At 41.2% G+C, this 27,360-nt stretch overlaps 1 protein-coding gene across 3 annotated transcripts; it reads left to right on the top strand.

Annotated features, from left to right (window-relative positions):
* Window positions 1-8: 8 nt before the first annotated feature.
* PROSER2 (proline and serine rich 2) lies at window positions 9-25,695 on the top strand. 3 transcript variants are annotated; one of them, XM_055712252.1, is made up of 4 exons: window positions 9-203; window positions 9,520-9,728; window positions 20,784-21,036; window positions 21,914-25,695. In XM_055712252.1, exons 2-4 carry the CDS (start codon window positions 9,594-9,596, stop codon window positions 22,903-22,905), a joined length of 1,380 nt encoding a protein of 459 aa, XP_055568227.1. In that variant the 5' UTR covers window positions 9-203; window positions 9,520-9,593; the 3' UTR covers window positions 22,906-25,695. The 3 variants fall into 3 exon arrangements, with proteins under 3 accessions (XP_055568227.1, XP_005443797.3, XP_027667716.1); XM_005443740.4 differs by lacking the exon at window positions 9-203 and adding an exon at window positions 969-1,259; XM_027811915.2 differs by lacking the exon at window positions 9-203 and adding an exon at window positions 12,092-12,176 and having other exon boundaries at window positions 9,607-9,728.
* The last annotated feature ends 1,665 nt before the right edge of the window (window positions 25,696-27,360 follow it).

Here is a 27,360-nt window from a genome sequence, read left to right on the forward strand (position 1 = left end):
CAGGGTGAGCCAGCCCCGCCTGGCGCTTTAACCGCCCGCCGTGGGTGGTGGCCGGGCGCAGTGCGCATGAGTTCGGGGCCGACTACCCGGCGCAGCCCGTGCCTGGCTGGGGCTGTCGCTCCGGCCACCTGCCCGCTGCCGCTCGTCCTCCGGGCTCCTCCCCGCCCTCTGCCGGGAGAGGTGCGGGCTGCTCCCCGCAGCCGGTGAGTGCAGCCTCCCCGCAGCGAGCTCCCCACGCGGAGCCCCGGCGGAGGGGACCCTCGTTTCCTCTCCGGTGTGAGGCGACCCGCTCCCGCCGCCCCGCCTCGCCCCTGGCTCAGTCTTCCTCAGCGGCCCCTTCGGGGAGAGGCCGCGGAGCGCTCCGCGCGTTGATCAGCCCCCGATAGGAACGGTTCGGTGTTGGCTTTGTTACTTGCTAAGGGATTTTTCGTTATTCCTCGCCCCGCCAGTTACCGCGGCTCCCCGAGCGGCGGGGGGGACGGCGCGGCTCCCTGTGGCGGTGCGGGCGGCGCTGGGCTCGGCTTGGGTCGCTGGGCAGGGGAAGGGAAAAGCTACGAGCCAGGAGCTTCCCTGCTGCCTGGGAGGCTTAGTTTGAGCTATGTTAAGGAATTATTTTTTTCCCCTTGGATTTCTTGTTCTTCCCCGTCATACCCTGTCTAAAAACAATTTGCACGTGCTAACTGGCAGTTTAGAGAGCATAATAATTAAGGAAAGGTTTTGTACCTGTGCATTGTTAAACTTTGGATGTGTGATGTTACTGGGGATGTGTGTGTGACTAAGGGTAATGGGAAAGAGCTGCCTTATTCCTTTTTATTGTGTTCTGACTGCAATGTAATGTTACTATTGGAAAAACTGTTGGCTTAAACAGTAGCAGATTAAAGTATCTTTTTCCACCTCCTACCCCGTCAAGTGCCTTTTCCATCTGGACACGGCAAGCATGAGATGGCTGGTGCTTAAGGTGGTAGTTCAGGTGAAGTTTAGTACGCGTAAGAGAAACCACAGCCTTAAAAACACTCTCGGGATTTTCAGTAATCCAGGATCTCATGGGCGTGTTTCCTGAATAGTTTTTGTTTTACTGTGGCACTGAGAGGAGGAGGCAGCTGAGAGCAGAGCTCTGTTCTTGGTCCTTGCGCTGGTGTAGCAAGAGATGATTCCTGCGGTCGCAAGCACGCCGATGAAATAGGAGGGAAATCTGGAGGAGGCTGTCTCTCTCTCTAAAAATTTTGCGTGGATTGTAAACTATAACAAGTATCAGAAATGTAAGTAACAATTATTTCCTTTCCCCTTCCTTTTATGAAGGGCACAGAAGGAAAGACTTCTTTCCAAACCCTAAAGCACAAGTCTTAGTTTTAAAAGCTTTTGCAATTTCTGTCTTAGGCTAATAAAAAGATATTATTTTAAGACTCTTTGGCTAATGCAGCACTGCAGATGGATTTCCTTGTACAGGTGCTACTGTAAAAAGTAATGATTGTGGCTTTTCTCCTTCCTTTGCAGTAATTACTGCTGTACAAGGGGGAAGCTGGAGTGTAAACAGCAAAGGGGTGTACATGTGTGTGTCCTCAAGCTCACTCAGGTCTCAAAGAAATGAAGATTATTTCTCAAAAATGGAATGATTTTTTTTTCCAGCTGTGTCTCTTATCAAGGATTTGTTGGCATTTTTTACAATGGAGAGTGAATAGCTGAAATGAAGTGTTATGACTGGAATTACAAGTAATACCTGGCATTGGAAAGGAAGAGGGAGATTCTATAGTACATTTCTCTATTTTGTCAGTAGTCTTCTCCTGTTGGTCATAGCTGCTTTTTCTCTGCATGCCTCTGAGAGAAATATTAACCAAGAATGTTGGCAGAGGGGCTTGCTGGTTGGGTATAGTAACTGGAACAACATAACTCCTGAGCAGTTGACACATCTCAGGCTGACCGACCTTCTGAAATACTGGAGCATGAAAATAAATGAGCATATGAATGTTGCTTTCAGAGCCAGCCAGACAGGCTTTGTCAAATACTGTTACCAAGTCCTCCCTCCTTTTTTTTTTTTTATTGAAAAATAAAAGCAAAGAATTTTAATTTCTAGTGTAACTAACTGCCTAAAGATATTCTTTTCAATTGGGTGTGTATTGATTATCCCTGTACCAAGGCAAGTCCAGGGCAAGAATTACTGCTCTGTTTTGCCAGTACTATTTTCAGCTCTGTTTGCCTTGGGCAGGCAGACCTTTATGTACTTACATAAGAATTAAATGTGCATTAAATTAGCTGCTTTTTAAAGTAAACACCTCTCCTTTGTGCTTCAGATGTCTTCTGCCCTCCTCCCTATGCCAGTACAGCAGTCACAAAAAGAAACATAGGAAAACAACCTAAGATCCAGTTGTGAGACTGTGACACAGCCCTCCTGGGGCTGAAAATTATCTTGCTGTCTTACATACTTTGTAAAACAGGATTTGGTTCACCTTTGCTGTGGCTGTAGCAGTAGTTACATAATGAAATCCTAAACCTGAGTGATGCTGCACCTGTAACAAGACAGAAGTTGACTAATTACAGAGGAGTCTGTGCCTGAAATTGTTTGTATACATTTCATGTTTCTAAAGTGGTGGCTGTCATAGATAGCACCACCCTGATGTTAACAGGGAGGACTTAAAAAGAGTAACTTTAAAAGACCTGGACACTTTCCTTGTTGAAATTTACATAAGGACATTTGTATTCAGAAGAGGCCCCAGCCGTCACCTGGATGTGTTTAAAACCCCACATAACCCTGGACTAGAGAGCCCTGGGTATCGTATATAGTTTTCCCACTGAGCAGATACTGGTCAACAAATCTCAGCTTTCTCAAGTGAGAGCCTTATTATCCTGGGGTAAGACGTTAATCTAAAGAAAAGTAACTACTTGTCACTGACTGGAGTTCTATTTTTAGTTGGGGCAGTGAGGGATTCTGGTACTGTAAATACATACGAAATGTGAGCACTTCAGGGATCTTTCTCTGGTTGGTTAATCTATGAACCATTGCCACTGGCCTTCACTTTAGGTAATGGGGTTCACCTGAAGCTGTTGGCTGATGTAGTGAACTGGGAACAGAGTTTACTTGCAGGGTGTAAGAGAGAATATGCCTCACAATTGTGGGTTTTTTTCTTTCCCCAGTAAAGTCTGTCTTGAGGGTGGACCAATGTGCTTAGCATCATCAAATCCTGTATTGGTATTCCACTGTAATTCCATTGGTATTCCATTTAAAAAAAGCAGCATTTCCTAAACACTGCAGAGAGGATGATGAGGTAATGATGATCTAAGCTGTCGCAGAAGGTCTCTTGTCTTGTGTTTGCTTGGTTGCCTTCAGTAGGTAACAAAGTTTCTAAAATGTAGGTTCTCAAAAAACTAAAAAGCCTGTTCTTGAAAATCCAGAAAGACCAGTTAAGAATGAGGCACAGTACTGAACCTTCTCTTTCTGGTATCTTGAGGCTTGGATTAACATGGTCAAAGATGTGACCTTAAGCATTGTTTCTGAGCAAAGCGTGATTTGGAGAATTCAGTGTAGCAATTGAATTATTATTAGATGATGAAAATGTTGGTTTGTGATTGTTTCCTTTCTTTTCAAGTGGTTGCTACGTTTAATTTGAGATCCAATTCACCAAACCATTTAAGCATGTGATGAAATACCCTAGTGAAGTCAGCTGGATTTAAGTTTTACTGAATTGGTGCCTTGCCCATCTAGTTCTTTTAAAAACTTATGTACACAGGATTAATTATTTCACTGTTGGCAGCTCTTGCCAATTCTAGCGTGAGTTGTATGAATGACATTCAGTGTGTTTCTTGAGGCTTCAGCTTCCAGGTTTAGAGGACTGAGAGAATCTTTGTGTTTAGTTTTAAAACTAACGGATTTTGTAGTTCTCCAGTGTGTAGAGGAAAGTTTGAATTGTCACAAGTGCAAACCAGGAATCTGAAAGTTTAAAACAAAATAATGGGGTTAGTTTCATTAAATTTTCTTGAATTCTGGGAGTCTTGCATGGTTGTTAGCACTCAGTTACTTTGGTTGCAGTTGCATGTCTGTCATGCTTCTGTGAGAGTACCCCAAGTTCCCACTTCGCTAAACATTGTTCAAATTTACTTGTCACCCATTCTGAAAATCTCAATCAGAATTGATGTCCCAGGAAGTGTCTGTAAAAATGCTGTTGGCCTGGTGGCTCTTGTTTAGAGGACCATACTGTTGTAGACTCTGTGTGTGTGTGTCTGGGGGTTTTATTGGGTTTGGGTGGTTGTTTTTTTTTAATAGTCAACACTTCTATTTGGCTGGCTGTACTATGGTGACAGTCCCTCTCTAAATAAAGGCAGGAATATTTCCTGGTTGCTGGATGTTGAATAACCACGATTGTCTCAGGAATTTTCATTAGCAGATAAGGAAAGTGCACCATAGTAAAATGCATTAGCTTATTATCATAAGCATCTACACTTATGATATGGAGAATAAAAGTTAGAGTTTAACAGTGTTGGCCAATTTTGGTTTAACTTTGTTCCTAAATGTCAAGCACTGTTGATTGTTATTTCAGTTTTATTTTGACTCTTTCTATAAGAACAGCTTATGAATTTACTGTCTGATTCTGGGGTTTTCATGCTCAGTCTTAGTTAGTCGGCTTCCCTGTGAGGTTTGTCCTTGGTAGGCAGTACTGTTACTTAGTCTATTCTTCTACCAGAAAGCTTGAATTTTACTGTATATCACAAGAGTAGGGCATGGGTTACCTCTAAAGCTCAAGAATTTACTCTTTCATATACTGAAGGAGGTAAGAATTCAGTTGCTGATAGCTGTGTTCATAAGGAGGAGATATGTCCATCATACTGGATCAGTTTTGAGGAGTTTGTAACAGCAATGGCTCAGTCAAGACATGTCATGGACCAGTTGGTTTTGTTTAGCTGTGATAGTGTACAGCAGGCCTAAAGGTATGTTGCAGGAGTACATAATACAAGGAAAAAGTCATTAGGTTATTAGACACAAATCCCTGGCCTGTTTTGGAAAGCCTGGTGGCTGACCACAACATGCAGGAATCTGAATGAATTCCTACTCTCTGCGTGCCTTGCTTTACATACTCTTCCCTCTGCTGCGAACTGGCAGAGGTTAATAGCGATACAAGTCTCAAGGCTGCCCCTATATCATCATTTTTATAAAACCTATCCCACTGAAACACTTCAGATGACCTCAGAGTGCTTTCAGATGTTTTTTCCAGATGCTTAACTCTCCAGACTCAAGCACTGCTGTGGAGTGCAAGGCAACTGATAGTGTACATTGGTGTGTCTGTATACAGCAAACAGATTAAACAAACCATGAAGTTCACTGGCCAGTTCTGTTTCAGTTTCATCAGTAAGAAATAGCTATTCAAGAACAGGCAAAGTATGTGTGATGCTCAGAGTACAGTCCAGGCTTAGAAATCTAACTTAAGAAATGGTTCGTGCAGAGTGTTCTAGAAATTGTATGTATATTGAAGGGAGGGAGAGACTCATTGTGCCCTTTTAAAAATGTATGATAACTCTCTAAAAATTGTTGACTCTACTTACTTTAAATATATTGTGCAGTAAATGGCATGATGCTATCTGCTGACTTTCAGCTCCTGGCTTATGTAGTGGTTGACTTTTAGCCTCTAAATGTCTTCAATTTTTTGTAGGATTTTATTTATTTTTTTTTGTCTAATAACCTAGTCTTCAAACAGGGTTGTTAATAAACAATTTTAAAAAAATCTCCTGCTACTGTAGGAACAGTGCTAACATTGAACTTCAGTGAAGAAGTAATCTTAGTCAGCAAAACTATAAAAATATCCTTCTTGAAAGGACAGACTCCACCTCACTTTGATGGCAGCTTAATGCAGTCTGTGAGTTATATGCCTCTGTCAAAGCAAAATTAAATCTTTGGAAGTAAAATTCAGTGTTAACTTCTGAATATTTCAATTTCCTACTACTGGTCTCTGACAAACATGTATGATATGTGACTTGGTTTAAATATCTCATAAAGGCTAGCCCTAGTGTAACTGAGAAGTGATCATTTCAGCTGATGGCATCTTTGGGCCGTTGCAATTCTTTTTTGGTTTAATATTTGCAATATTTTCTCCAAATAGTACTGTTCCTGTCACACTTCTGCACTCTTGTATCATGGTCTGACTTTTTTTTATTAATCCCTAATAGTACAGGTACATATCTCTTAAACCATGAAAAAAAAATAAAACAAACCTGACAAAAAACAACCCATTACAATGCATTGAATAGACCAAGCAACAAATCCTGTTGTGAGCAACTTTCATATTTAATGCATCTCTGAAGGTCAGGAGGAACAGCTGCCTGTTATCCTCAGAGAGCAAGAACAGCAGGACAGTCACCTTATTTTTTTGAACCCTTGCTTGTTACCTAGGCAATTCTACTGAAACAGGCAGTGGGGGTAGTCTTGAAATTCATTAGTTTCTTGGCTATTTCTGTCTTAAATCCATTAAGTCCTTCACTTAAAAGAGAGAGCATAAAAATTGTGAAGAGACTTCTGTGTTAGCCATGGTTAGGAGGGGAATTTGTAAAGCTTGCTTTATGCATTCCAGCAGGGTTAGGCAACCTCACATCAGCTGTTGCTGCACAGGGCACTGTACAAATATGTTTTAAGGGAGAAACCCCTACATAAAAAAAACCACAGAAGGGGAGAGGAAACAATGTATATGAATGGGTTATGATCTTGGTAACACATACCCTTGAAGTGTTGAAGATGGTGTAAAAGATAGAAGGAAACAAGATTTTCTCCTTGCTGCCTTTCTGCAGGCTCACAAGCTATCACACAGCTCCTGAGCTTTTCTGAAATGAGTAAAACCTCCAAAGGAGTCACAGCTTACAACACAAGCAGAACCAGTACCGTAATGCTTGCTACTTCATCCTGTGTGCATAGGTCTCTTAACCAGTTGCAGTCAGTGCCTTTATTCATTGTTTGGGAGCTTTGTGAAACATCTGAACTTGAGCTCCAAAATGAGCCCCAGGAGCTTGCTGGAAGCAGAGTTATTTGTTGTTATTTTGAACTTGTGGCTTTAATGTTTATTACTACTGACTCTGGGTGTTCCTGCTGTCCTGGATGTGGATAGCCTATTATGAAGTTTAGACCTAGCTGTGCTAAGGTTTTGCTGTCAGAGAAAGCAGAGCAGTACTCTTAAATATTTTCTTCTCCCTCAAAGTTTTGGCCTATTGATTGGTTTCTTGGTAACTTGGATTAATATCTTTATTTGTTTAGTCTTTAAATGTGGGTCTTGTCTATGATGGCTGTTGTAATCTGGAGCTATAACCCCTCGTAATGTAATCTATAAAATGTTTACAAACAGCTCTGAGTATAATTCCAGAAATCTAGTAGTTGTCTATAATATATCACTGAGGGACTGAACAAACGTGGCATATCCAGGGATACCTGGATAAAAATTAATGCTGCAGCTTAGAAGTGCGGATGACAAATAATACTCACCTTATGTTGGATGTCAGTAGTGGTACTCCCCTCTTGCTGGTCCCTCCTTAGAAAAATACTCTTCAGTCCCAATGTCACTTTAAAGTCATGGGATGAAATCTGAAATCAGTGAGTGTTTTTGGTGAATTTGAGTTTTCAAAATTTTCTCTGATAGTCTTGCCTCCTAAAAATGTTACACATCTGTGTCTGTGCTTTGAGTAGCATTTCAGAGGAGTCAAGACTTTTGCTGATGATGTTGCCTTCTAAAAATGATATATATGTTCTTGTGTGTGTGGCTGTTCAGTGCCGCAGGGTTTCTTGTAGATGGAGCTGCTGTTGCAGTGTGTGTTCTAGACTGATGCTGTTCTTTTCCAGTTTAGCTTTTTGCAGCATAGCTTTTGGGGTTGAGCCTGGGTGCGCGGCAACCAGAGGTACAGCAGCTGCTGCAGTGCTCTCATGTCTGCCTGTCTTGTGATTTTGAAAACCAGGACCAAGAACATGTTTGTACCTCTGTGGCATCACTTAAGGACCATTATCCTGAGGATGCAGTGTATCTATTTATAGCTAGCTATTAATAGAAGAAAGGAAGAATGTTCTTTATGTAAAAGCAAGGCTAAATCTTAATTGTTAGCCTGCCTTATGAACATTAGGTCTATCAGATGATTTTATTGTGGCAATCCAGTGCTCTGTTTGTGGACTGTGCTTCCAAGACTTGCTGGACCACAGCCTAGCTACACTGTGTGGGAGCCTTCCCATAGGACACAGTTGGTGCTATGGCATGGGTGAAGGAGCTTCGTGTGTACCTCTGGTAATGTCATAGCCCTCTCCTGGGAGGAAATGATCAGCAGGATGGAATTGTTGCTCAGTACCAGCAGATGCTATCTCACTGCTATGAAACAGTAATCTGCTTACCAGGAGTTCTGGTTTCTCAGCCTGACAGGGGAAGGGAGGAAGGAGAAGTAATCCAATTGAATTGGAAATGCAGACTTGACTTTGCTTCTCATGTTACCTCTTGAACTATAACAAAGGGAGAAGCACTTGGGAAGCAGGACCATCTCCTTTCATTTGTACAGTGTGAGATAATGGTATCCAGTTCCAGCTGATTGCATATAACATGGTACCTCAGAACAAACTGTTCTGAGGAATGCATCACTGCTGTTTCCTGGTCACAGGCAGGGTGGGGGAAAAAATTAACTTCTAACAAGGCAATTCCTTGTTGCAAAGGATGTTTTAACATCTTGGAGAGATAAATTAGTTAGGTTCTGTTTTTTTACCCACCCCATGTTTGTGCAGTTAGTGCACGAGGATGTCATTTGTTTGTGATACTTTGAGAATGAAGGAAGAAGTTCTGCCAAAGTGTTTTGGGAGATGACAACAATTCAGAGGGGTATTACAGCACTGAGCACTAGGATAGCTTAAAAGACTGGGGGCTTTTGCTCCAGTAAGTGTTGGTGCATGTGTCTGTTCCATTAAGCATCTTCCAAATGTACAAGCACTGTTCTTCATGGCTGAGTGAAATAAAAGCTCTGTAAGCTTTAAAAAGCAATTTTGCTGTGTAATGTGATGATACAAAAATGGCACCAAGTTCTGTTCGTGGACCTTTCACCAGGAGTGGTTGGCACAGGAATTAACTGCAGCAGTGTTGGGAAAAGAACTGGGTTCTGTTTCCCCCGTGATCTGATAAATGGCATTCTTGTCTAAAAGCTAATAAAAGATGAAGATGCTTGAACTGGGTCAGTTGATATCTCAGCTGATGGGATTTTATTGCAGTTAATGATGTGTCATAATGGAATACACAAATTGAATCTATAGGACCGGTGTGTATGCAGGGTCCATGCTTGTAACTGTAGACATTTGGTTTGGAAGCACATGAGATGGGGTATAGAACCTTGCTATGTTGGAATTTTAAAGTCAGCTTTTAGAATAAGACCAATTATTTTTTTTTAAAGGTACCCATAGGTAGTAGACACGTTCCAGAGCATAAAGATATGGCCTTTATCAAGAGGGATACGTTTTTAGTATTTATTTTTTACTCCTTTTCAAGTATTTTAAAACCAGATTTAAATGTAACACATTGTTCTTGTTTTCAGAAATGAGTAAGGCTGGCAGCCCTACATAATACACTGATGGCATTCTACGCAGTGTCGGGATCAATAAGAGTGTGATGCCTAGAAATCTCCTCTCAGATTCTCCTGAAATGGCAGCTGAAATCTCTCCAAAGCATGCACATGGGAGCATGGAGAGGGGTGGCGGTGTGGAAAATCATGGCAGCCAAGCTAGGTGCAGGAATCTTGCCTTGGTAAGTGTTTAAAGAACCTTATGTTTAGTAATACAAATTACATCAGTAGCTCTGTTCACATCCCAGGATTTATTTTAAGTGCTGATTTTTGTCATTTCTAGTCCTAAATGGTTGCTTGTAGTCTATGAGTTGCTAACAAACTGAAAGGCTAGAAATAACTGCTCTGACTTGGTACAACAGCTTGTTGTTCTAGCTCTGAGAGCTTGGAGAGTGCTTCTCTCTTGACATACCACCATTCCCAGGTCTCTGGGAGGAATGGAGCATGCATTATGCTGGCTACTTGGTGCAACCCACCTACACGTGGTGCACAGTTTGGGGTGCATCTCTGCCCTTGCTTTAAGTAGCTCGTAAAGGAACTTAGGGTGTTAGTTCTATATGCTGTTTCTTGCTTAAGCTGTTTGTTGACACTACTGAATGAAGGTCTTGGCTTATTCCACCTTCATATAATTAGGTGAGTAACAAATACGTCACCATAAACAAAGCTGTCTTTGCGTTAGTGAATATGAGTGTGTGGCCATTTAAATAGTATGTGAGTAATTGAGGGAGTAGGATGCATTTCTGCATTTTTCCAATTAGCAGGATGATTCAGGCAATGAACTCAACAGTACTGTTTGTACTGTGGCAGGCTAAGCCTAGAAAGCAGATATGGTTCCGTGCATGGTTTTCTTATCACAACCATTTGAAAAGCATCCATTTTTAATTGAGGAAAGAACACTACAGTAAACATGCTTTCCCTAAATGAAAATCTAGATTTCTGCTTTGCCTTAAACATAGAATTCTGTATCTTTCCCTTTGACCTCCCTACTAGCTTCCTTTTTAGTGAAGTAGTTTTCTGTGAAAGAATAAGTGGCAGAAATAAGTTGGCAAGTTGATACCTGTATTTGTCTATATACCACAGAAATGCGCAATGGTTTTGTGATACATCTTGAGCTTTTTGGCAACAGGAGGTAATTGTAACTATGCTCCTTCTTGGCTGTTTCTAATGAAAATGCAATTGTGAATATTATGCTGTATCTTTCAACTTGTGTGGCTAGGTAAAACATGAAACAAGTACTACTAAATTTAGTCCCTTAACTTTTCTGATCTGTGATGGAAAAAAGTTGTGAAGAGTCAGGGTGGAAGAGGTCAAGAGCATAGCCAAGTACACCATTTGGACTCGGGTATTTGGAGTATGTTGTTTATTATATGAAGATTGGTTGGATCTTAGAGAATGGCAGTGGGAGCTGGACTTTGTTAAATATTTACAACTTAATTTCATGCAGAAATACAAGTTAATTCTACGCATTACTCTGCAGTTTTCCCAGTTATCAACTAGTTGCCAATTACGTTTCCATGGGTTTTATTCTTAGCTGCAGTAGCAGGCATGAAAGTAGTCATTTGAAAAAAAAAAAAAAAATCAGTGTTGAATAATGAGGCTATGTATAAATCGGTATGTTTCTACTGTCTCATCCTGAGTCTGCTGTGTCAGAATGACAGATTCCTTTAGTCTAACTAGATCTTACCATGTGATAACCAATATGATGATGCATCAGCTAGAAGTGGAATCTCTTTCTACTCTGTAATGCAATAATCTCTAGATGAAGTAAAAGCTAGCTGCAGGTTTAGGCAATTCCCATCAGACCTGCGCATCAACAAAAGAAGTTTCTGAAGCCTTTAGTTTGTCTTGTTTGAGTTTGTGCATGAGGGAAGTGAAATGCCTTTAATTCTGGTGCCATAAATCCCCTTCCATGACTGTTCTTCCAGCAATATAGTAGGTGGCATGTCTGATAAGGCTGACAAATAGTATGTGTAGAATAACAGGTTGGGGAATTAAAATGCTTTTCAATAAAGGCATAATTTTGGTTTCTGAGTTTGAGAAGGAGTCTCTGTTGAACTGAACATGAAGGAAATCTTGCCAATTGTGATTTAAGTAAATAGTAGTCAAGGCTTTAGTGCTGCTTAGGTCTTTCCTTTTTGTGATCTGGTGTGAGGAAAAAAGTGTAATTCTACAGGCTGATGCCTTCTGTCTGTTCAGCCTTGACTGGAACAGGCTTTAGAAATCTTCAGGGTAAAGAGCAGCAGGATTCTTCAAATATTTATTTTTCTATATCCTTGTGTATAATTTTGTACTAAAAGAGTGATTTTTATAGTCCACTAAGCAGATCAGGAGATCTATAAGAGGAAAAGCTAGTTGCTGGAATATGCTCCTAGAGACCCTAACTTCTTGCTTCATTAGTTTTGTTACAAAGTTCATTAGACCCTTAAAGCTTCTGCATCTTCTGAATAGGAGGGGATAGCTAATTCTGTGTAGAAAATTTCTAATTAAACTAATTCTGAGAAAGTATAGGGCAGACTCTCAGGAACACTGTACCTTCCCTTCACAGCCCTGAAACGGAGCAACTACAGACTTACCTGCCTTCTCATATATCGCCTTTCTGGGTCTGTTCACCTAGAGACACAGCAAGAAAGGTCAGGGTTGACTTTAATTTTTTTTTTTATTGCCTTGCCAAGGAAAGAAGTGTAGCAGTACTTTTTATGACAGGCCAGTACTGCTGCAGATTTCTTCCTACTTGATTACAAAAAAGAGGCTTTTAAGCTTCTTGGTGTCAAATTACATTAGTCACTAAATATAACCTTTGTATTGCATTTGTGGAATTCAGAAAAACCTAGGGATGTGATAATAGAGACAAACATTTGGACTAGCCTATGCTGACTGCTTAGAGCTGGTTTGGCTGACTGTTGGCTGTTCATGCATACTCTGTGTCAGCGCTGGCATTACTTGCTGTAGAACTGGTTGTTGGTTTAGGAATGACTAGGAGATGGACATGAATTGCCATAAGGCAAAAACGTCTTAAAATTCTGTGTGTGATCCTTACCAGTTGGCTGTCATCAGTTAAGTTTAATTTTGCAAGATTTCTCACCTTCTTACCTACGCAAAGGTGCTTTTAGTTATTGTTTGACAATCGCAATCCTTAAAACCAAATTTATTTTTTCAAATGGAAAGCAAGGTGCTGATGTCCTGTCTTGATTGTAGTAGAATTTTCCATATAAATGATAGATTTGGCAGCATAAATCCAGACCTGAACATCTATCACAGCAGCTGAAGACAAGCACAAGAGCCTACATTTAGATGGAAAGAACATTTGCTTTGGTATCTTCATCTCACACCACCTTTCATAACCGTAAAAGCTCTTACAGATGAGGACATGAATTTGCACAATATTCTGGTTTCTTTTTAATGAAGGTGGTATCCATGCATATGCTTGGTAAAAGCATGAGGTAAGTGTACCTTCTCCGTACATGGAATCTGTTGCACTGTCCAAGGGGGGAGGGTAAACAAAACCACTCTGTTCTGCTTCACAGTTCTGACTTCCAAAACTCATTCTTGAATGACTCTGACATGTGGTATAAGAATTAACTTGCAGTGAAATACAGTTGCAGCAATTTAAGGACACTTAATTTGGAGATAAAACTAGGTCTTCACTTTTTTTGAAGCAATTTGTCTTCCTCCGTTGACGGAACAAGCACAGACTGACATCTTAAAGCAAATCCTCTTTCAGTGCTTCACCTTGGTAATTGTACTGTGTATCTATTCTCAGCCATGAGTAACTGCTTTAGTTTCTAGGTGTGAACAACATGCTAGAACACTAGTATCGCCTGTGAAATCACACTAAAAGGTGCTGGTTGTGCCTAAAGTGAACTGTGCTACTTGGAACTGTGCTAGTAATAAGCTGTGTCAGTGCCTTGGTTCTGTTGACACGACATCAGTGCTATACCTTCTGTATTTCAACCTATCTTACTGAATGATAGGTTTGAGGGATAGTGAGTTCTTGTTAATCTCAACAGATTGTGCTGTGGGCGTTGTTTTAATTTGTTTTATTTTTGCCACGGTTCATCACCAGTCTTTTTGGGGCAGTGATGACCTCCAGAATTTGGCCAAGTGACTATTGCTTTTGGTCACTAATAAAGTGGTTTAAACTGGAAGATGGCGATGAATCTGAAAAGATGTCAGTCTCATTCCATTTGTTACTTCCGCCAAGTAGCTTCCTCTGTGGCTCTAACAAGACAGTCACTGAAAACAGCTTGTCACTACCAGACACCTTGTATAATACAGGTGACATCTTGAACATTGGTTACATAGACAAGGAGAGCAAGTATCTTGTCAGTAGTCTGAACTGCCTCAGTATCTTATTTTGCGCACTTAGTCATTTAACTCAGGGCTGACTTCGTTATTTTGTGGTTATGATGCCTCTTGGAGCCTAAAAGTTAGTTGCTATGACCTTTGTCCTTTTGGGATCAGTACAGATAATCCAAATGCAACAGACCTGGCTCTTTAAGTGTACCACATAACTATATTTGCCCCAGGCTCTCTGCAGATGTCCTAGGATTCCAGTGTAGTTTTAGGAGTTAGTGGAAAAGGACAGATTCTGTGTCTGTTAGCCCACTGCCACCTTTTTTTCCTCACAATTTGAGTGTGCAGAGTCTTGTGATGCTGAACTGCACTTTGGGTGCATTCAAGGGAAAGTCCTGAGAGATTCTTTTCATAAAAATGTGTTTTTTTTCCCTTGATACTGATACTTTATAGGCTTTGCTGTAAAATAAGGTCTTTTTCCATGTCCAACTACTTTGCTAAATAACAATACTCAAAAAATGAGAAGAATTCTTGACTGATACTTTCAATGGATACAACTGTCTTTGGGCAGGCAGAAGCCATTCCTTACATGGTATGGAGAGAAGAGCTATGCTGTGCTTCATCCACTTTAAATTGATATTGGTATGACTTGGAAGCAGTATGCCTTGGAAAAATAAGAGTTACTGTTCCTAGCAGCAGGGCAAGAAGTAGAGAGGAAGAGGTGCTGGAAGACTGTGTGCTTTGGGCCATGGGTATAGAGCTAGGGTAAAGAGCGTGGCTCGTAGCAAGGAATGGCCTTGCTGTAGAATATGCTAGTGAGAATTTAGATACTGAAGACAATTTATGCGCTGTGCACAAACTGCATCGTTCTGCTTCAAAGAAGCATCAATCAGGTAGATAAATGTTATTCCAGCAGGTGGGCAGCTCTGCTCTTCAACCCTCACTGATAGCCATTCCTGAACCTCCAAAGTAGTTTCTTTGTACTCCACCGCTTTTCAAGGAATACTTGGATTAAAATTCTTGTAAAATGAAAGCCACTTTCCACTTGTCTCACCTTTAGTGCACGTATAGAAAATTATTTGTAATGATATAGGTGGTCAACTTTTAATATATATAAATACATACAGGGCTGTGTCTGCCTACCACCCATTCCTCCTTCTCTGTTTTAAAACATAACATGCTCCATTCTTCCAGCCTTCCTGTGCAGCTAAACCCTCAGCACTCCTTGCTTTGTTCTGGACCCTATCTGGCTTGGCTGTATCCTTTCCGAAGTTTAGCGATTGAACTGGAACCCTGTGTTCCAAATGAGGAGTGCTGTTATTTCATCACCCTGGTTAATATATCCCAGAATGACATTTGCATACCTGAACAGCGCTCTTTCCTCTTTACAGCACTTAAACTGACCTGCAGTTCTTTCTGTCTAGTATTGCTACTTAAACATTTTTCATCATTCTAATGTGTTTTTCAACTGAATTTCATGTTACAGACTACTGGCACACTTAATATAGCTCATGAAGGTATCTTCTGCCTTAGTTCTTGCAGCAACATCTTCCAGCATAAGGGGATTTTCAAATACTAAATTAATTTTCTACTGTTGTCAGTGAAGTATCAAGTTCAGAAGTGTAGAGATAAATCTGTTCAGGATTTCTTGCATTATACAATTTGCAATAAATCGTGCTACTTCCCAAAAACAACTCTCCCCTGCCCCCCAGTTACACAGGTACCTTGTAGTACTGCATCTAGGCATAGTTTCCTTATTCATCCATGAGTGTATTTGGGGGGGAGGGGGGGGGGGTGGGGGGGGTGGCAGGGGGGGCATGTCATGAAGCCTTCAAATCAAGGTATATGACATCTTGTGCTTATACCTATTGGCCAAGTCAGTAATGCTTTCATGAGAAATGTGATTGGTGTGAAATTACTTGATTTTTATAGACAGTGCTTAGTGGCTTTTGCCTGAAATGTCTCCAATTTTTCTCAATGTCATTCTAGCATAAACATTAAAGGGAAGAAAACTCTAAGCTTATCAGCCGAACTTTGATAACCAAGGTGATGTCTTCAGAGTTTAAGTAGATCTTGCATTGCTCTATCTTGCTTTTTTGAAAATTAGGTTAGGAGTAATTTAATCAGTTTTACTTCAGTTAATCTAGTGTATTTTTTGTTTCCTCACTTATGACCTATTGATTATATGCTTTGCTAACTATTATGAAGCACACAGGTACAATTATGTTAACAAACTGAAAAAAATAACATTCAATATTATAGTCTTCAGCAAATGAAATGGTATTATCAAAATCATCAGATAGTGGGTTGTAAAGGAAGTACTCTTTGACGCAGCACACAATTAAACTATGGAACTCATTGCTACAGAATGCTGTGAATGCCAGCCATTTAAGTGGACTAAAACAATAAGAAAAATTCATGCTAGAAAGCTTATTAAGGGCTATTAAGTACACAGATACGGATGCAACTGGGAAGTCCTTAAATAATGTGTTGCTGGAAACTGGAAGGACGCAGGGAAGAAAAATATAAACCTATCCAATATACAGGAATACTCCTCCCCCCAGCCACATTCCCCTGTCCTGTGCATTCTTGGTGGCTGAAGGCGGGCTACTGAGCTAAATGGACTTTTTGGTCTGATCCTGTGCGGTAGTTCATGGTCTGACCTGTTCTTATCTCTTGCTTCCAACTTAGGCAATGCAGTGGTATGACCCATTCTGTTTCCCTTTCCTGTAAATATAATCAGAGGTACTTGCCTTTTTCTTCTGTGCTGAAGCTTTTGTACCTGTTCCTGATACTGTTCCTGCATGTAGAGCTTTCACTCCTTACAAGTAGGACTGTTTGCTCTGTTATTAACAGGCTAAGGCATAAGTGCTGTTATACTGGTCTCTTTCTACTACATATTAGGATCGTTTGCTCCCTTCATGTTTTTTTGAGAAGCATCCAGTCATTTCTCTACTGTGGAACTATGCCTATTCATTCTTTGGCACTGTCAAGTGATTTATCATTAATCAGTTTAATCTGGTGTTCTGGTATTTTGCTAATTGAAATTTGGTTCTCTAGCAGTTTTCACAAGGAATTATTTTTTTATTTATTTTTGACTGCTACAGATGTCCTGTTATTTCCCCTGCTGTTCTGTTTCTGTCAAAGCTGTACTGGTCTTAAGATTCTAGGCCTGGGTGTGACTTTAAGAATTTCTTCAGATGCATGTGAAAAACTGTGGGCCTCTGATAGATATTAGGTTACTGTTTTGGACAGGTAGGAAAGGGATCTTTTCTATGAAACAGATTCTATTCTGGTCTTTTCCCTTTTTTTTTTTTGTTTTCCTTGCTTAATTTTTCCTTTTTTATACCTAACACTGTCATAACAGACTCTTTCCTGTTTGGTGGAAGCAGGAAACGTTTGGCTGCACAGAGATCTAAAATATTAATGCCAGCTGAGCATATTCAGCTATTTCAGCTGTTTGTGTCCCAAATTTCTTCTGTCCAAGCAGTCTTTTTAATCCTCAGCTAAGGCACTATTTTCAAATTTTAAATTTAAGCTGTCTTTTGACAGTAGCTTTAAAGTTGGTAGTGCTAGGTATATGTGAGATCGATCTAATTTCGGGAAGTGTGTTTGTAAGAGTAGGGAGCTGGTGGAATGTATGAGGTAAATAACTTCAGTAGCTGAAAAGACTGCTTTGACTGTTGAAAACCCAGTTTCTTCAAGGAGAAAAAGATGCCTAGAAAACCAGCCCAGAAAGAATACGAACTGTTCCAGTACTCGGAATATGTCAAAAATGCACTATTTGCAAATGGACTTGGTAACCTTAGTTAAAACTGGCACCAGTTAACTTATGACAAAATTCCTATTAAAAAAAAAAGCTTTACTATATTGTTAGTAATACAAGTGGGCATTTTATAATACCATACTGTTCTCAGACCAGTGGTAAAGCAAGTCACTGCTTGCTTTACATCTCCAAACTCCTTTGGTTTGACCAAATTGAGTAGGTTTATTTTCACTGTGCTTGTGTGTCTAAAATTGGATGATTTCCTTGTCTTGTAAACTGAAACATGCCCTGCCTGAGGAAGTTTCTAGTCAGGCTGTGTGCCTTACATCTCAGTACGGTGACCTGCCATAAGGCTGCCCATTCTCCAGAACTGCTGTCTGTCTTTTTGGCTGAGGAGATGTGATATTGGTCATCTTGAAGGAAAACTGCATGAGGAAAGAGACTGAAGTGCTAACTGAGACGAGGTTGGCCATTCACATCTAGGTATGACACTTACTACAAATGTATTTGCAAAGGGTTGATTACTCATTTCAGATCATTAATCTAAAGGGAAAGTGCTCATTCCAGCAAGATCTGTGAGGGGTGGTAAATTTGGCATAGCTCTGCTGACCAGTCCTTCTGCAAATCCCAACTGGCATCGAAAAGTGCTCAGTCTTATAGCACGGAAACAGAAGGAAGGGCTTCTGAAGGTCTTTGCTTCAATTCACCTGTTGTTTTGTACAGCTCTTGATCAAATGTGTTGAGCTCACGTGGGAGCAGGTCTTTTAAATGAACAGTGTGTTGCAGTCATTTCTGTACTGTACTGTATTCTGGATCTGCTGCCACTATGAAATTCTTAAACACAACCCCTTCTTTTCCTTTGCTTGTGGAAGTCTGGCTCTTGCAATGAGCTCACCCACAGCAAAGGCTTCTTGGAGTCCCTGTTCAGCTCCAGCTAGGGCCTACCTAACAACAGCTCCTTTCCTGTCATTCTCTTGCCTACTAGACATAGCAGCTGTATGAGTATTTGGGTGGGGAAGGAAGGAGATTGCAACATCCACGAAGGAGGGGAAAAAAAAAGGCTTGTCTGTCTCTCACTTCTCAAGTGCAGCCGTAAAACTTTCCTTGGCCTTTGAAAACTGAGCTCTGCCATGTGGTGTGCGCAAGCTGTGGAATACGTCAGCCTTTGAAATTTGTCCTTTAAATAGGCAATTGCAAATGGCATCCAAATTTAAGCTTTTGTAGCAGTTTTGCTGCAAGCTGGAATAAGTTATTTTTTTCTGACAGAGCACTGTGGATGGTAAGACTAAGTTACAAATATCTACACCCCAAACCACGTTCACCCTGATGGCAATAAAACTCAGTCTCTAGAAATGCAGTTGTAGCATGAGCCTCTTGTTGAAACCAACGTTGTATTTCCCTGCAAGGCTTCAGTCTTCTGTTTTAACAGAAAATTGTGCCAGCTGTGACTGAAGGATGCTGTGTTCATGTGATTGCAGCCACAGATCAGAAAACCTGCCCCAAAGTGGCTGGCTGAAAAGCTGTGTGTCGGTCTTATGTCATTCATTTATTTACAGGGAAAATGTTGTACAGGCCACACAGAAGGCAACTAAGAGCCTTAAATCACTTATTTTCTCATCTGTAATATTTCGAGTGTTTAGAGCCACTTGGTACAATGCAGCACTTTATAGTTCTTTAATCTATAGGCATTACTTTTCTACAGAGGTACATTGTTCTTATTTTTAATGCTGAGGACAGGGATAAAAGCTTTGTTTGTGCAAGGAGTTAACTGGTAGAGCTGCACACAGCTTTTTCTATTCTAATCTAATGTAAGATGATCTGAACAGGCACAGAGTTTGAAGCAAGTTGCTCTGCCCTAGCAAGAACATATCTACCTCTGGGATATTTGCACTGCATTCCTTTGTGTTTACCTAAATACCCCCAGTCCTCCATTGGGAAGTAGCCTTGTTACCTTGCCTGCATGCATGATCAGATGTCCTTGGAGAAGTGAAAAGCAGAGATGAGAAAGGAAATGGTCTTGTATTGCTTTGCTGGTGCCTTCTTAAGTTATTGACAGCAAAGTTTCCAGTATATGCCTGGCAGGAGAGAAATTCAATCCAGAAAAGGGAAAACCTCACTTACTTTTCAACAATACTTCATTATGTTCCAGAATTTACACAGCTCTCTTGGGAAATGTCTTTCCTGTATCCATTGTCTTAATGTAGTGCCTTTCCTAATCGTTCTTTGTCATCTCCAAGCTTCTGGAAAAGTAAGTGTTTCCTAGGGTGTAGGTGGAGGGGAAAGAGTTCGTGCATTGCTGCCTAGCCTAGCTTATCATAGTGATACAGTGTTAATCAAGAGCAGTGACTCAGAAAGTGAGAACTGGATAATCCAAGTGATAATTTATCACTTCTGTAGTCTAGAGGATTGTTCCCGCTGGAGAAAATACCCCAAGAAACTTTGCTGCTAGGGAACATATCTTCATATTTACTCTAAATTTTCCTTTCTGTAACTCAAAGGTAAAATCTTTAGAAACCTTTTCCCTCCTTATTATTACTTCTTTGTAATCTATCACGCAACTTCAGATAACTTGGAGATTGCAGTGGTAGAGCCAAATTTCAGCTCTAGCTCTGCCTCTAGAAGCCAAGTCTCACTTTGGTGTAGAGCAAAAAGAGAATCGATGCATTTGTTGGACTGTCCGGAATGCACCCCTTCCTTCCCATGCTGCTCCCTGAGTCTTGTCCCTGAACCTGACACAGCAATTGAAACAGCTTACCCCAGTCTGGAGCCCAAAGAAGTGATCTTAACCCTTGTAAAGGCACAGGGGTATGTGCAGAGGGTGTTGCCTTTTTTTATTTATGATCTTTTAGCAATTTGTCTTGTCCAGCTGTCGTTCAGCAAAAAAATATCCATTTGAGTTGGGTACTTTAAAGGACAAAATACCAGTTGCTGTCCTTAAGTCATAATTAATGCCCTGTAAACTCCTGGCTTTGTTTTTTTTCCTCTTGCATTGTAGTGGCTGAATGCTCCTTTAGGAAGGGGTGAAACATCAAGCAGGAGATGCCTCTGATGTGACTGCTGCCTGTTTCATCCTGCCTCTTTCTGCCTTTGAAAAGGGGTGCTGTGTTTGCTCTCAGTGTACTTACCTGTACTTGTCCGTAGGAATTAATCTTTCTGGCTTTTTTCTCTTTCCCCATAGGATGATGAGAGTCTGAAATACTTAACTCATGAAGAGCAGGATGTTCTTATGTTCTTTGAGGAAACTATAGATGCCTTAGAAGATGACTTGGAGGAGCCGGTCCTACATGACAGTGGCATCCACTGTCAGTCTCTAAGGTCAACAGAAGAAAATGTGTCCAGTCATTCAGAGGCTGAAGATATCATCGACTTAGTACAGTCTGCACCTGAGAGTAGTGACCATGAAGGCCCTCCTAGCAAAGATACGGAACCAGGTAGTAGTATTTCCTGAAAGTGTGTTTTTTCCCTTTGATCTAGCCCTGACATTCTAGTTCTCATTAGAAACAGCTGAAGAAAGTCTGTACCTTCCTCACTACCTCAAGATGAATCTGTTATGCATCAGGAGCTCTAAGGACCATGATTTCAATTTGATTTGGGATTTCTGGAATTATTGCTGTTATTGCAACTCTTTGTTGGGTTTTTTTCTCATGGAGTCCATGCATATGATGCTGTTGGACTCTTCTCTGTCCCCTACCTGGTGACAGAGTTGTAACAGAACTGAGTATTATGCAGAGTGATCGCAGCAAGGCAGATGAGTGTTCATCAACCTATTCACACTCTGCCTCTCTCAAAGACCTCTTAATACTGTTGCTAAGAGTTTTAAGATAGCAGATTGTTTGTAGTGCTGAGAGGCACTTGATACACCATTTTGTTACAAACTTATTGATAGTATTTTCTTCACCCTGTAGAGTTTGCTCTCTCCGTTCTTGGAGAATGGATTTATCAGCTAGCACATACAGTGGGATGTAATGTGTCCTCTCCTGGCTGTTATAATAAAAAATAACTGCAAAAGTCTTACAGAAAAAGCAGCCATTGAAACACAGCGGAGCTAACATGCAGACTGTGAATGAATAGCAGGAAGGGGGCTTTTAGTGAATGCATTGTAAATATGGGGATTTGAAGCATAGTGTCGCTTACAAGATGCCATTGCTAGGAGTTCAGTTACAGTTTCTTCTGGCAGTGTGGGCTGAGTTTGAGTTTGAAAGGCTGGGAGAGGAGGGTACAGATGCTTGCTAAGGATAGGTGAAAGAAAGCCTTGTATTCTACTCTGTGTGAAGACTTACTGACATTATTGCCACTTTGTCTTTCAAGCGTTGGATGCTGCCTGGAGAGCTGAGAGCCCTAAGCCAACTGTACCTGCTGACCATCCCCCACATCCCCCTGTACCACCACCATTGATGTCAGAGATGCTTCCTCTTCCCCCTCTGCCCCCTCCCCCTGTGCAGCATCCAAAACTGCTTCGTTCTATCCCCACTCCGCTCATCGTGGCCCAGAAGATGTCTGAGCAGCAGGTAGAAAGCAGGGTGCGCTTCCCCAGTGCCCTTAAGGAAGGGAATTTGGACAGGAAGAAAAGCCCAGTAACCAACGGTGATTATTCTGCGGCTCCAAAGCACCCTCCTGCACCTGCACCCAAACTGCACCGGTTCCCGAGCAACATCAACATAACAAATGTCAGTGGCAAAGAATTCAGTGAGACTATTTCAAAAGCAGCGGTTAATGTCCAGGAGCGGAGAGCTCAGGTGCTGGCCAACATCAATGGAGGAGCTGTTCTGGCAGCTGAACTGGAGGAGAAACTGCAGAAAAATGATTTCTTGTCACGTAACAGAAGCTCTTCCTTAAGGGATCTCTCCTCTGAGCAAACACGGTATGAGGCCCTGACAAAACTTGGCCTAGTTAAGGAAAAGCCAGCTGAGGACCAAGTGGACCATGCTGCAAGCACTCAGCAGCTTAATGTGCAGCCGAAACAGGCAGATGCTGTTCCCAATGGATATCAAAACATCCATGAGATTTTAAAAAGCGAGCCTAGCCCTTTCCTTCCTATGGGCAAAACTGTAACAATCAAGCCAGACATAGCTCTTGCTGCTAAGAAGGTCAGCAATGCACAGGAGGACACAGCAAAAAGTTTTAATGATTATAAACAACCTAGTCTAAACCTGGATATGAGGAGAAGATCGGGTTCACTGCCTAGACCTTCAGGATTTCGATCGCAAGGGATAACGGTAAAGTTTTCTGGCCGCGGCTCAACAGAAGAAGCTAGGAGAGAGGCACTTCGGAAACTGGGACTACTGAAAGAGAATGTGTAATTCGGACGGGAATGTTGTGGCAACAGCGGGGAAGTCGTATCATGGCTTTGTTGGCTTTGTGCTAGGATAGTCCCAACAGGATTAGGATCAAACAGATCGGAAGAAGAAAGGAGACTTTCTCTGCTTCAGGCAAGTAAGGAGGTACTAGACACTGCAGAATGACTGCTCGTGTTTATCCTAGAAGGACTGGCACCATGTATGGTCACTTACAGCAGCGGGTTTCAGCTGTCCTTCCTACAGAGAAACTCAGCTGTTCCTCTTTGTGACTAAGAGGAATTTTATTTAAGTAATGCTGGACTATGAGACAGCATCTTGTTAATGAAGTGTACAGTGCAGTATTGTTGTACGTAGCAAACCGAACAGTAAATCTTCTTTGTGCTATTTCTGAAGCCAAAACAGAGAGTTCCCTCCATTTGTCTTGCCCACATGTCTATGTCTGTTCATGGGAGCTCAAGAAAATGTCAAAACTGAAATTTCTGACCAGTGTGACACACCTCCATGACTTCTTGTTGTCTGTGTTATCTGGCTTGGCTTTGTTTCCTACCGGGGCAGAGTCGCCTTCCTCACTCTGTGCCCACTTGACTCGAGACTGTACAGAAGGGGTTTCTGTTTTGACCTTCTTGACAAAGCAGCCCAAGCTTTGAGTGGGTGACTGCATCACTCTGCTGCTTTGCTTGAGGTCTTGCCTTTCTTCCCAGCCACCTGCTGTTTGGTCACACTCTAGCAACCTAAGCGTCCAGTGAAAGACACCAGATAAGCCTCAAGGATATGCACCACGCACCGGTTTTCTCACTGACAGCCAAAGAGTCTCCTGACAATCTGTGACCCCAACTGTTCTGTACCACTGATGATCTTATAGCAGGGAAGCCATAAGAACAAGTTAATTTTGTACCAAATGAGAGAACCTAATGTTAAAAGTCTTACCTCTTACATTGGGGTTCCCATGAAAAAACTGGTTTTTTTGAACAATAGCTGTACTACATTGAACAGTTGTGCGTTCTGTTACTTCTAAAAAGCCTGTAGTATCACAGCCCCAATGATCCTCTGTTCACAGCCTTATTTGATTATGCCCTGCCAATGCATAACAAGTTACAGCCAAAATTCTTGCAGGCTAAGTGGAGTTACAGGAGAGAGCTGTATGTAAGAGCATGGAGCTGCTGACTGGTCTGAGTTGGCATTATTTTGCCTTTGTTCAACAGACATGCTTTTAAAGATGGTCCCAAATTATATTTTTGTGGTGGTATGATTTTTTTATGGCAAAGCTGCTCTTTTACATTAAAACTCACTTCCCTTTTTGTACACATGAAAACATCAAAAATAGCCATTTTAAAATCAAATGCCAAACTCTGGACCCTATAAATTTCTTGTTATTCCTGCATGTTTAAGAGTTCTCAGTGTTTTGGTTTTTTCTAAAGGGAAAAACTCACTCTCTGCACTTTCTAAAGTCTCAAGCAACTCCCTCTTTTTCCCCGAGTAGCTAAGTAATAACCTTGGAGAAGAGGAGGGGAGCAGCTATTGTAGAAACTGGCACACCCTTCAGTGAGAAGCTCTGATGTAACTGTGATAAACAAGTCTGTAGTCCTTGTGATAAAAGTATTTCAGACTTGCTGAGCTGTACTTTTAAGTGAAGCTGTCGTGAAGGAAAAATCTTTGCGTCATTTTCAACCTGCCTCATAAGTTAAAGTGGTTTTTGTTTTTTGTTTTTTTTAATTATCTGCTTGCTGCTTAAATTTTTAATTGTGTTGTTATGGTATCTGGCTGGTTCTGTTATGTAGTATTTCTTTCAGCCTTTTCACTGGGTAAGTGATCATGTTCCTCAGTGTGACAGGCTTACTATACATAAGCAATCGGTAATTAAAATATGTGGCCATTCCTCAGTCTGGCAAAGCACTTACACATGCATAATCAAATGTGAGAAGTGCTGCTGAAACAAAAAAGGCTTCCTGTACGCTGAAAGTAAAGCACGTACTTGTTTTGCTGGGCTCTGAGTCTGTAGTCCTAAATCAGAAAGACAGAAAATACTTTCAAGCACCTGGTTCAGTGCAGCCTGGAACGGAGTCCTACATGTGCATGATGCATCATAACTTATCAATGTAACCTGCTAAGTAAATATAAATGTTTCACGACCTTTGTGCTTTTAAATCCTTTTAAAGTAAATTCTTTGTTATAAATGTGAAGTGCATACAACACAATCTTCACATCTAATAGCTTCTTTCTAGCTCTTTGAGTGGTTTATAGCTGAAAGTCCATGCTAGGCAAACGGGGGGGGGCAAACCAAAACCCTGACACTAATTGTTTCATTGAAATGCAGTCCTGTTCAATAAATCTGTAATATAACCCTATTTAAAAAAACCCACATAAATTAGATGTTTAATATCTGAAGTATAAAGCTGCAGTATGCTGCATTAGCTGGATCATGTTCTTTCATACTTTGTGCTGGGCTGTGTCCTCAGCTGGTGGGAAGTGAGAGTTAAGATTTTTTCATTAGGTAAACAGATTTTGGCCCAGTGAGGACTTGGAATGAGGTATTCATTGTGGCCCTTCATTATAGCAAATATCCTACTGGTAAATTCTTCTCTGTGCCTAAAACTGTAGTAAGTAAAGCCATGTACTAAATGAAGTTGAGTCTAGCTGCTAATAACCTGTATATAAATTTAGCTCTATTTTGTGTATCTTGTTTTGTGTGTATATGTTGGTGTGATTTTATTTTTTTTTTCCCCTTGTGTTAGAGGTAACTGTCTCACAGAAATCTGATAAATAATCTATTAAACTGGGATAAAACCAATGAAATGATGGCTGATGGAAGGTGGAATTTTGTTCTTTGTCACTCAGTACCATGCATCTTTCTTGGAGGAGGGAAGTGACTTTCTTTGATAGCTAATACCAACTTAATGGCTTTTCTCTTTGTAACTGTGGATGTAACTTTGTGTGTGGGGGCCAGTTTCTGTCATACCATGGGTGAAGGAGGAGTAAGGGGAAAAAAAAAAAAAAAAAGGCAGGGGGGTGCGGCAGAGAGAATTATGTCTGTCCTCTGACAAGAGATATGTGTTCTCACTGCCAGACTTCAGGAACTGTGATAAGGGTCCTTGCAGAAAGCAAGTTCATCCTGAGCAGTGTTTGAAGTAGACAAAAGCCCCCCCTCTCCTAGTGTTTTGCAATACTGAGATGAGTTTTCCAAAAGGAATATTGTTATGTGAAAGAATAGTAATTAATCCTTGTGTTTCTGTGGCTGCCTTCCATGGGTGTTACTGTAAGTGAGTGTGATCCTGCCGAGGGCAGAAATCTATCTTGTTGCACAGGCCAAAGTTCCCCACTAGAGAATATTCCTACCTCTCCCTTCTGAGCATGTGCATGTGTGTTTGCAGCCTTTCTGTCTTTTGTTTGGATACTTGCACATCAAGACTGCTAAAACACTTCCAACAATAATTAGTGCTGACTCTGACATGCATTACTGGAGTTACTGCTGCTGAGTCGAGCAGAGAGGTGAATGTTCCCTGATGAAATGCTGTGCAGCTGAGGTGGTGGCTAAGTCATCTTGTGCTGAGATTTGTCCCGCTACGAGCAGGGAATGGTTTAGAGCCAAAGTTAACAAACTTGGATTGAATAATGACGACAGCATCCTCGGAAGAACAGCTGTTCAGGAATGAGTGGCTGCTTTTTGCTCAGACTGGCAAGGGCTGTCTTCAGTGGCTTCAGTCCCTCGTGCAGGCTGCTCTGAGTAGGAGGCTGGAGGGTGGCACTACCACTCCAGCTCATACCTGGAAGGAATCCTTGAAACAATTCTACTGTTTTGAAGACTTATTTCATATATATATATATATACACACAAGCATTGTTGAGCATTTGACCAAATCTCATGTATCATAAAAGATAGGTTGGTTTGGTGCTTTTGTTTTTAGAGTGATTTACATTCTAACTCCTGTTTGCATAAGATACTTTTTGGCTACCACCAATATCCTACCTGGGGGCATTAAAAAAAAAAAGTATCAGCAGGTCTAGCAGCCTGTCCCCAAGCTTTCCAGGGCTGCCTTGGGGCTCTGGTATGTGTCTCAGCCAGGCCAGGTGGCCTCCTGTAACTGCATCCAGCTCCAGCCTGGAGCCAGTGTGAGAGAATTTAACTTGGCTCAATCTCTAATGAAACTTAAACTAAGTTACAGTGCCTCACCCTTGCCTGTAGGGTAAAACCTCACAGAGCTGCCCGTTTACTGTCAGCCTTCAAGTGGCTGCAGCTTTGGGAATAAGCTTTTGATGTTTTGATCCTTCTGTGCGTGTTTTATAAAATTTGGCTTCTCCCTTAGACAGCTTCAGAAAGTGTTATCCATAAACTTATCAGGGAAGGCATGAGGCTAAAGGTAGGTGATAGTTTTAGCCCAGCAGCTTGGGCTGCTTTTCTGTACTGTTAGAGGCACGAACAGAAGGGCTGTAAGTGACAGCGCTCCTGAATGAACTCTTCAC

This window comes from Falco cherrug, chromosome 5 (assembly GCF_023634085.1).
Source record: "Falco cherrug isolate bFalChe1 chromosome 5, bFalChe1.pri, whole genome shotgun sequence".
Taxonomy (NCBI): Eukaryota; Metazoa; Chordata; class Aves; order Falconiformes; family Falconidae; genus Falco; species Falco cherrug.